Consider the following 11367-nt stretch of genomic DNA (forward strand, 5'->3'; position numbering starts at 1 on the left):
CAAAGGTGCTACTGTTGAGGTTTATAAATCCTGGACTCTCAGTAAACAACTGTCTTTTGCCATAGCTACCTTGTTACCTACCTATTACCCACTCAAAAGGCATAAAAGAAATTTAAAAATGCCATGTCTGTAGAAGAAAAGACTGAATCAAATCAAAGAGTCCGCTCTGCTATGTGGGTTATTATAGGTAAAGTATGTTAAGTCTGTTTTGGTTTCAAATACAGATATCACAAATCAACCGAGTCACAAAATTCACACATCTAAAAAACCCATCTTCTTCTGGTTTTCTATTCTGCATTTTTTTCCTCCAACTTTTTGCTTTTCTTCTACAGTCTTTTTCCCCAGCGAAGTTTAACAGGTCCCATACCCTTAATTGCACAGATCTGATTCCTCCAACCATCCCATGGTAAGTCAATGCTACCACTAACAGTGCCACGTGGAGAGGGAAGAGAACGTGACTCTCCAAGTCTGGGAGGCACTGACATTCTCTGGGGGAGGCGAGAGCCACGTGTGCAACAAAGAAGATTCTCGACAGTCCACCTCTCAGAATTGTAACTTGTCCTCCCCATGAAAAATCTCTCTCCCCTCCATTAAGAACTACTATTTACCAAGTGGCTTTTAAAAAGAAACACCAAGCAAATGTAATCACATTTTCTGATTCAAGGGTATAAATCTAATTCAATTCAAATTAGAGCTTTGCAAGCTAAGGAGAAAGCAGCTATTATTCTGGTCTACAGATGAGGACAGGACGGCTATGTGATCTGCCCAAGATCACAAATGTGGTTTTTCATAAAAAGCCCAAGCCATGTGCTTTTTCTTTTTTACCAGGAAACATTCTCCAGTATAAGACTATATTTCTGATATTAAATACATCCTCATTTTAAAGCATGGCTATACTTATTTCATTATTTCAAAGTACAGAATAATATAAAATTTGTGGAAAAGATAGTAAGTGTCAAAGACGTTAATGAAAAACTTGAATGAAACAATAAAATAACTGATTAAACACTTTTCTCCCTTAAAATGCTCTATTCATTATATGATTTAGAAATAAAAAAATAAATCATCTTTCTAAATAGATGCCCTGTATCGCTAGGACAACAAATCTATGGCATCAATCTCAGCCATAGGCTGTGATATACTTAATCTCAAGTGGCAAAGCTTCAGGTCATTCATTACATATAAAGTGCTCGGAACGAGCTCTGGCTAAGCTGCAGCTGTTTTTATCCTTCTCCTCCTCCTGATTTTCCACAGCACACTGATGGCACCTGCCCCTTTACTCCTTGTCATAAAGCCACTCGTCAGTAATTTCAACTACATTCCTAACAGTAACTGCAATTCTCCAGCTCAGCTCTTGTGTCCTTAACAGCAGGTGTGTGGTCAAACTGCCTCAGGAGTCTGGATGTCCACAGGGTCCTTCTGGCACTATCCCAAACTGCCCACAGGCTCTGACTCCTGCCTGCTCAACAGCTGCACTCCCCAGTCCTCACCCTCACACCCTATGCTTTAGTAAAAGTGAGTTGAACTTTATTTATTATGTGTTCAGAGCAGCAGTCGGGTAAGAGCACGATCTCTGAAGCCCGGTCCCAAACTCCCTTCTGCTATGTATTAGCTGAGTGACCTCAGGCAAATTACTGATGTTGTGTCTCATTTTCTCCTTCTGTAAAATGAGGCTTATTATAGTGCCTGCTTCATAGATTGTTTTGAGGATTAAATGAATGAATACGTGTATTTAGAATAATTATGTAGAATAGTGACTTATATTAGCATTCAATTTTTCATAAAAATTAGCTACTGCTACTGCTAGCCTCATCACTACTACCACTGTTGTTAAATTCCTTAGATGTATCCTGCTCTCTCCTCTTTGGAGTTTCCCAAAGCCCTTTCCTTTCCCTGTTGTTCTCATACTAAGCCGCTGTGTCTCTGACTAGACAGCCTGCTCGTGACGCTGGGATCTGCTCGCTTGCTCCCATGGCACATATTCTATGGCTGGTGTTAGAGCTGCGAGTTTTTTTGCATTGCATCTGTCACTAATCTGTAAGCTTTGGGGTTCATCATTGGATTCCCCAGCACATGGCACAATACTTGGCACAGGGTAAGAGCCAAGTATTCAAATATGTGTAGAATGACTGAACACATGAAGTCGTTCTCGTTCTCCACCAAACCTGTCCCTCCTGCCATGTTATCTCAACTCACGACACCTCTACCGGTCTAACTGCACAAGCCAGAAACCTCAGCTTCCTCTTGCGTCACTTCTTCCTTCGTAGACACCAAGTCATGCATCCTGTCAATGCCACTGGGAAACATTTCCCTCCATCTCTCCTCCCTTTCCTAAAATCAGTGTGTTATGTGCCTGCCTGACCTCACTGGTGTCCGAACTCATCTTGTCAAGTCTTTCAGCCTCCTCCTCTTCAATACACCCTTCAAAACTGCCACCATCCTTGTACAATCATCTGACAATATCACCTCTTTGCTTAACACTCAATGACTTTCCATCTATAGAACAAAATCTAAATTTCTCCTTTCCAGAAAAGCCTTTCCTGATCCATCTCTGGCGTTGCTTCTCAGGACTCTCCCATGCCAAGCCCACAGGAGATGACTCACTAGTTTGCCTACATTCCATTATCACTGTGCCTTTACTCAAACAATTCCTTCAGGTTGGGCCATTCTCTACTGCTATGGTCTGAATATATGCATCGCTCCAAAATCTGTATGTTGAAATCCTAATCCCCAAAGTGATGGTATTAGGAAGTGGGGCTTTTGGTAAGTGATTAGGTCCCAAAGGCAGAGTCCTCATGAATGGGATTAGTGCCCTTATACAAGAGGCCTGAGAGAGCTTGTTTGCCCCCTCCACCATGTGAGGACTGGGCAAGAAAGCACTGCTGGTGAATGAGGCAGAAGGCCTCATGCATCTGCAGTGTTTTGATCTTGGACTCCTCCTCAGCCTCCAACACTGTGAGAAATCAATTCTATTATTTGTAAGTTACTCAGGTCATGGTATTTTCTTACAGCAGCCCAAACCAAGACATCTACCCTCCTCTACCTAGCCAACTACAATTCTGTTAAGGCAAGGCAAGCCAAACTTGGAATTTCCCGAAGAAAAAGTACAGTTAATCCTCATGGTTCTCCTAAGTATAACATAAATAACTCATCAAACCACATGATATAGTTCCTTGTTTTGTTAGTCAACCCTGCTAAACACTTTGGAGAAAGGAATTGTGTCTCATTCTTTTAAGTAAATATAACTATCATGTGTCAGAAATTGTTCATATTAATGTACATATTCCAGCGTATAATCAGAACTTGATACAAAAAAGGTACTTGGTAACTGACTGTGGAACTGAACTTATTTTTAATGGGAATAAAGGAGAAGCATGAAATATTTATTCTAATAACTACCTTAACGCTCATGCTCAAACAGATAAACACTGTGTGTAGTTCATCTTCTGTATTTAGCTTCTGCTTCACATTTGGCAGTTTCGGACTCAGGTGAACTAGTTATGTGCTCACCTGTTTCTCCAGTGCCAAGCACACACCAATACGAGAATGAGAGTCGTGAGGACCATGACCAGCACAGGGACAAGGACTGCAGCCAGGGCTACATCTGAAGTGACAAAGACAAAAACTGTATCAACAACAACGGCAGAAATCATTAGGGAAAATGAACCACATCGTCTTTCCACATTTTTCTAACTCACAAAAATACCATAAACATTGTTTGTGAGGATTGGACACGCGGTGGTAACTGCAGAGGCCTCTACAGATAGTGTGTTATGTGCCTGCCTCACCTCAATGGTTTCCTGACACAGGAGCTGGTTATACTGTTCATTCCATCTGGGGATACATGTGAAATTTCCCTAAGTTTTTAAATCACTAAAATGAAACACAAATGAAAAACTGGGATAATATATTTTCTGCATAGGTGAAGAGTTACTGTAAATAATTATTTTATTGTAGGGTATTACAAGTCAAATCCAAACAGTTAGGAGAAAAGTCAGTAGAGATTAACTAGCAATACATTAACAAATACAAGTAACCATTAAACAAGTTAGCCTCACTAGTAATCAAAGAAATATAAGTTAAACCAACAAAAAAAACATGAAAGCAAGAACAAAATATTGCTTTTGCTAATCAAAGTGGCAAATATTTAAAACAACAATGAATTGATAAAGAGGCTACCAGGAAACATGTATCTTTTAATGGAAATATAAACTGACACTATCTTACTGATTGGCATTTTTGGGCAATATGTACAAATATCTATTGGCAATTACATGCCTAGAATTTATTCTCAGAAACTAAAAAGACATTTAAAGATGCCTCCTTAAAGATGTTCTCCGTTTCTGTATAAGAGTGAAAAACTGGAAATAATCCAAATGCACCAAAATGAGAGGGAATAAAGCATGGCATCCTCTTTACAAGAGAGTATAATCCAGCAATTGAAGTGATGCTACATCATAATGGCAAAACATTTACATGTATGGGAAGGTAACCATGTGGTGTTAAGAAGGTCAGTTGGAATGTGTGAACGACCAACCAGGTCAGAAGCCAACACAATGCTGGAACTGGGAGATTTAGGGATCATTTAATCCTCTAATCTCACTCCAGAGATAAGGGATTCTGAGCTCAGATACGAAAATGATCTGCCTAAGGTCATCTGGGATATTAATTCCTTCCTTTATCCCTCAACCCCCTATTTGCCAGGAAGATGACAATAGCAGCACCTGCTGATATTTACTGGGGGCTGAGAGCTGGACACTGCGATGAGTCTAACCTGCAGCGTCTTTTTTATTCCTTACAACAACCGTATCCAAAAGAGAGAAAGAGGCTGAAGATACAGGAGAGGGAGAGGATAATCAGTAATATTGGGTCCCTGAGAGGTGGATGATGGGAACGAGGGCACAGGTGACGTGATCAGCCTTTGGCAACATAAAAAAGCCCGCTTTCCACTGCAGTGAACAGAGGATACAGATAGGTTTGTAGGCTCTACTTTCTCCGTCAAGTTTGAGAGGTAACTGACAGTGGGTGAAGATATCTGGGTGAAGGGTTTGAAAATATGGGGAATATTTAAAATAGCTACAGTTGAGAACAGACAGAACAGCTCACCATGGCCTTTCACAAGGACTGCCAGCTGGTGCCCCACTGAGGGAGGACCTGGAAACTAGAGAGGCACAAATCTGACCATGACATAATCTTTTCCATGAAATCACTCTCAGCCTGGCTGTAAAAATGGAGAAGTGCGTAAACAGAAATAATGACTTAGACTAGAAAACACTCAGAATTCAGAACGGTAAATGTGCGTTTTCCCTAAGATTGGTGAGGCTAGAGAGGATAATCAAATTTAGATGGATGCTGTATGATTTAATCAGAGGCTTTAAAACATCTTAGGTTCAAAAAATAAGTTTATATACAACCATCCCAAGGAAAAAAAGACAGGAGGTCTTTGAGAAGACCAGCTCATTCTGTTATTTTTTTTGTTTGTTTTTTGCAGGGAGCATACAGGGATCCTAATTCTGGAAGAAAATTATTTAAGGACTCTTAGTCTTGAGCTTCTGTAATCAGATTTTAGGATGAGCAACACTTTTCAGTGACTGATCTCCAACCAGGCATGTGGGCTGGGATTCTGCCTAAGTACATGCCCTCTGACTACTCGTGAGCAGCTGTGGAAGATGCTGAGATCTCCTGTCTCTGAGAACTCTTGATTCTGTCTAGTTGTACCTGCAGCATGAGAAAGAAATTCATCTTTATGAAAATACCTCAGAAGATGGAAAAGAAACCAACATGGGGAATATCAGCGAAAGTTATCTGAATCTCGGCAAACTGAAAAAATGAGAATGACTAAAGTTCTATGTGACACAAATTACTCTGGATGACTTGCTTTCTCTCTCTGCACTTTCCTGAAAACAAGTAAGCTTTTTCTCTAACAACCCTGATACTCAGTCTACTACAACACTGACACTTTTCAAAATTCAACTGAAATTTTGTTTTCAACAATGAATAAAACTACTACCTTTCATGTATTTTAACGACTATGTTTTATATATTTTGAGACCTTATTCATCACTGATAACAAAAGTTGAAAGTAAATTCTAATAAATTTGTATTTATAATCTTAAAAAATATAACTGCAAACATTTAAAAAGAGAGACCAAAGTTGTTTTTTTTTTAATGAACATGTTAACTCAAGAGTATTTTTTAAAAAGTGTTAAGTTTCCAATAAAAGTTCTGTTTTTGTTTTCCCCCTTTTGCCATCAAGTTCCCTACCCATCAAATTAAGATACTACCAGAGAAAACAAGTTTGTTTCCTGCTATGATTTCAGTTATTTCTAGAAAATATTGTATTTCTAAGCTTGAGAGTCAACATGGTTAGCCGTAAGGAAAAATAAATCACAAGAGGAGGCCTGCAACACAGTGGTCTTCTCTAAATATTTAAAGAGCAATTCTACACGGCAGCAGCAACTAGAACTTAGATCAATGCAGTCTTTTCCTAAGAAATAAAATCAATTTTCTTTTTTTTTTTTTTTTTTTTTGCTATACTTAAAAACTATAGTTGGAAGAAACTGAGGGTTTAAGCCAAAAATGCCCGTCAAAACTTTAGTTTTTAAACAAAACAATACTATGTACTAGGTGTTCATTTTCCTGTTTGCATACCTTTGGTTACATTTGGAGTTACGGTAGTATTTCTGATATCAGGAGTGGCAGTTGTCTGTTCTGTCTGTGCAGGAAATTCATTGCTACTGCGAGGTTGTAGCGGTTGAGTAAATTTTGGGGCATGACCTTTAAAAAAGTTTTAAAAGCTCTTTACTTTTTAATCTGTACCAACTTGATTAACGTAAACTTATTTGATAAGGCTTTCAAATGTATTTTTGGAAAGCTGCATTATAAATCCAAGGAATAGCAGATTCTCACATTAAAAGCAGGCATACCTTTGGCTATTTTCGGAGGGGTCGCAGTGTTTTTGAGGTCATTGCTGTTCCAAGGAGGTGGAGGTTGAGTAAGTTTTGGAGGACGACCTTGAAAAATGGTTTAGAGAAGTTTAAATATTTTGTTTTAAAAAATCATAGTTAAAAATAGTAATGTTAAATATCTTCAATATTTCCTGAAATACTTAATTCTGCAGAATACTTTTAAATCTAAGAAAGAAATATATTGGAAGGATAAACATTATACTCCACAATAAATGCACAAATATGCCAGAATTTCTCAGTTTTTAAATAATTAAATCATCTGAAAATAATCTGAGGAAGGAGAATAATGGGGTGGAAAATGATGTGGAATGCTAAAGCAATAAAGGAGTCATCACATTTTGATACAGTACTTATTCAATTCATTTAATAATTATGTATAGAGGGCCAGTGATGTGTCAGGCACTGTGGTAGTCTTTGGGGATACAACAATAAATAGCATATTAAAATGTGTAATATTGAGATAAATTATTCCCACTTTAAATGTACAGTTACACTCTTCCATGCTTATGTTAAACAAACATTACGGTACATGAAACCTGATTTAAAATTATTAGAATTGAGACTAAATTTGGAAAGTGATCTCATTTATATTATCTCATGAATGATGCTCTTTCTTCTTCCCCTTATAATTTTGGAAACCATTCTGATAAGTCACTTTTTAATATGGTAACCATTTATTTTTTTTAAATCCCTTTAAAAAAATTGTAATTAGAATTTAATCAGAAAAACACCCTCATTATACTTTCTCTGAGAACAGCAAAACCACTGTAAATTAGCAATCCATCAATAACATATCTTAAACCCAGTTTCTTTACCTTTAGGAATAAACTGGCACCCAAGCAGCTCCATTTTCATGGCAATTTTCTGCTGCCATTGGGTAGGGTTCACTCTAATAAAACGTGCAATAATTGGTGGCAAAAAGTTATTACGCACATCCTGGTGATAATCTTTGTTTCCTTGAAATATCTTTAAAAAGAACAACAACAAAAATTGGTACTTTAAATCAACAGAGGGCAGGGCTAAATTTCTCCACTTAAACATGTTTTTGCGCTTTGCTCTAGGCATTAAATGACCTCTATAAAGCATGACAGTAAGGATTAATTTTTAAGAAAATAAATCATAATATGGAAAACTATTAAGATGCTGTACTTTTTATCAAAAGTTTATACAGGAAAAATATTTAATATGGACATGATTTTAAGATGATTTAAGAACTTAATAGGAGGGTTAACTTGGCATTTGGGTAAAAGGTTTCAAATCCAGTGAGACAATTTATCCTATTAATAAATTATAACTCTAGTCCTGTGGAATTACCAACTTTTAAAATACATTCGTTTTTGTTTTTAAAGTAAAACAAAATTGATTATGCTAGGTGTTAGAGGAAATATTTTGCTTGTGTACTTTTCACAATTTTCTCTCAATAGACTGAAAGTGAACATTTACTATCGAACATGTAACAGCTATATACCTCCACCTACTGGATAAACTGCATAAACACAGCTCTCATATTATAATCCGTTTTTGTTCCTTGCTGCTATTTAAACCAGAGTGACTTTGAAATGTTATTTTATGCTTAAATTGTCAATTTGTTTTAGAGACACTGTCATCCAGGGATTGTATTGGTGGGGTCAAAGCACACCACAGCCTCGAACTCCTGGGCTCAAACGATCCTCCCGCCTCAGCCTCCTGAGTAGCTAGGACTACAGAGGTGCATGCCAATGTGTATGGTATGTATGTATGTATGTATGTATGCATGCATGCATGTATGTATGCATTCATTTATTTAGAGAAGGGGTCTCACTTTGTCACCCAGGCTTGAGTGCAGTGGCGTGATCTTGGCTCACTGCAACCTCCTCCTCCTGGGTTCGAGTGATTCTCCTGCCTCAGCCTCCTGAGTAGCTGGGACTACAGGTGTGCATCAACATGCACAGCTAATTTTTGTATTTTTAGTAGACACAGGGTTTCACCATGTTAACCTCAAAGGATCCGCCTGTCTCAGCCTCCCAAAGTGCTGGGATTACAGGAGTGAGCCACCGTACCCTGCGACTTTTCATTTTTGTAGAAAGAGGTCTTGCTATGTTGCTCAGGCAGGTCTTGAACTCCAGTCCTCAAGCAACCCTCGTGCCTGGACCTCCCCCAAAGTCCTGGAACTACAGGTGTGAGTCACCACTCCTGGCCTAATACTAATTTAATGATCGTAACTAAATAGCAACAAATGCACTATAAAAATAACCCCTAGGTAAAATTATGCATTTAGGTGAGTCTCACTCCCTTAACTACTTCAAGCAAATACTCATAGTATCTTACATTAGACCAGCACTTAATTATTTATAAAACATTTTAATGTAACTAACTCAGACAACCCTATGAACTAGGCAGGGCACAGGAATCTGTAAATGGACTGCACAGCTGGCTAGTCAATGACAGGGCAGCAACTTGAATCTGGGTCTTCTGACTTAGGTATAGCCCCCAATAAGCTAAAAAGAGCCTTGGTTGTTCTCTAGGTCTGATCAACTAGGTAGTTTCTAAAGACCATTAATAAGCATATATTGCCTAAAATCAAAGTGATTTTTTTTTAATCAGCTAAGGTAAGCTTAAGTAAATGATTAACTTCTTATTTCCAAGTATTGTGGCTCTATTTCTTCTTGGCTAATTCAGTTGGCATTAGACTATAAACCTTGAAATATATGTTAATATCCTTTATTTCCTAAAAAGTTTGTTTTGCAGTTATGATAATTTCCATACTAGTGAGCTCCAGTGACTTCCTCAGATATTACTCTGAAATAAAATAAAGGGTAATTATTTTCATTCTTTCTGTATTAGTGGAACAGGGCTGATAACAAATCATTAAACATAAAAACTATCTTTAAGATCTTCCTCTATATTGTTGTCTTGATTTTATAAAAACTGAGTAAAAAAGATTTGCTATAGTCAATCTATGAGCATTTACTGAGAATCCTCATGTACAGAGAAGTATGTGAGGTGTCAGGAAGAGAAAATGGATATGAATGCTACAGTTCCCACCCTCAAGAAACTTAAATTTTATTGGATATTACCACACATAAATATGGTATAATGTTAGAAAGTGACATATTATGAAAACAAGTTGCATATATATAAATGCCATTTTCTGAAAACAAAATCAAATGCAGCCTCTGTGTGCTCACGTACATGTGCAAGCTTAGAAAAGGGGTAAAATGAAAACACCAATTACCTTTGCGTGTGAGGTGATGAGGGAGCAGATGGACTTATGTGAGTGGGAAAAGTCTGTTAATTCATACAATTCAGTGTGACTTGCAGTTCTGACCATGAGAGTAATGGACCAGACATGCTGTTCAATCCTATACATATATGAGAAACTGGATAATATACATGAAACAATGGTTCTCAGACTCTGGACAACAGGCTGCCTCAGGCAATAATCATCAAGAGAAGGGAAGCAAATAAGGTGAGCCCTGCTACTTACTGCCCCAGTACTGTCTATAGAGAGTTTCTAGGCCACAGTGCAGGGAGACGGATCCTTAACAGAGCCTGCTGGTCTCACTGAGTTGTGGAGACAGAGCTGACAGTGGGAGGCCAACAAGATAGCTAGAATTTGTAGGGCAAGAGTTTGGGAGAGAAAAGAGCTACAAAGATAGAGAGTGAGAGAGAGAGACACTTCTAGGATATATAAGGAGTTTTCCCTTAAATCTTCAGCTGCATGTAAAGAAATGACCTATGGCCAGTAAAAGAAACACTGGAAGGAGTCAGCAGGACAAGTCTCAGAGCTCCATAGGTCTGGGAATTCCTTACACTACCAACAAGTAGAACAGAGAAACTTCATAATACATGGGATGCTGCAGTGAGTACTTAGAATAGTATTGTCTCCATGGTGCAAAAAATGAAAAAACTCATGGCTGTTCAGGTCCTGCCTAACAAAAGTTTAAAAGCAAGCCTTGAAAATATGTTTCCAGTAGCTTCACTGCATCCCAGAATAAAGCTCAAATATTTAAGGGAATAACAATAACAAAAAACCCCAGCACCGATGTAACACAATGTCTGGCATCCAATAAAAAAAAAGTCAGGCAGGTAAAATATGATTTCTAATATCAATCAATATAAAAAGACCCATATATGACACAGGATAACATTAGCAGATAAAGGTATTAAAAGAGCTATTATACATGCTCCATGTTCCAGAAATAGAGAAAAGCATGAGCATGTAAAGAAGACACATCAGAGACATTTAAAACCCCCCAAACTGAACACCTAGAGATAAAAAATACAGTATCAGAGATACAAATACATTGGATGGGATTATCAGATTAGACATTGCAGAAGAATAGATTATGAACTTGAAGACAAAACAACAGAAAATTTCCAAACTAAAATACAAAAAGACTAAAAAAAAAAAAAAAAA

The 11367-nt window shown here is 37.7% G+C and overlaps 1 protein-coding gene across 2 annotated transcripts in view; it reads right to left on the bottom strand.

The window, feature by feature from the left end:
- The window catches only part of DCBLD2 (discoidin, CUB and LCCL domain containing 2), a 98650-nt gene that overhangs the window by 5768 nt on the left and 81515 nt on the right, over nt 1-11367 (bottom strand). For both annotated transcript variants that reach the window (XM_017506356.2, XM_017506358.2), the window contains 4 exons: nt 7784-7934; nt 6927-7013; nt 6652-6777; nt 3511-3604 (listed from right to left, as the gene is read on the bottom strand). In XM_017506356.2, the coding sequence (XP_017361845.1) occupies nt 3511-3604; nt 6652-6777; nt 6927-7013; nt 7784-7934 (458 nt within the window). The remainder of the gene's footprint in view (nt 1-3510; nt 3605-6651; nt 6778-6926; nt 7014-7783; nt 7935-11367) is intronic.

The sequence above is a fragment of the Cebus imitator genome, unplaced genomic scaffold, assembly GCF_001604975.1.
Source record: "Cebus imitator isolate Cc_AM_T3 unplaced genomic scaffold, Cebus_imitator-1.0 Scaffold354, whole genome shotgun sequence".
In the NCBI taxonomy this organism is placed as follows: Eukaryota; Metazoa; Chordata; class Mammalia; order Primates; family Cebidae; genus Cebus; species Cebus imitator.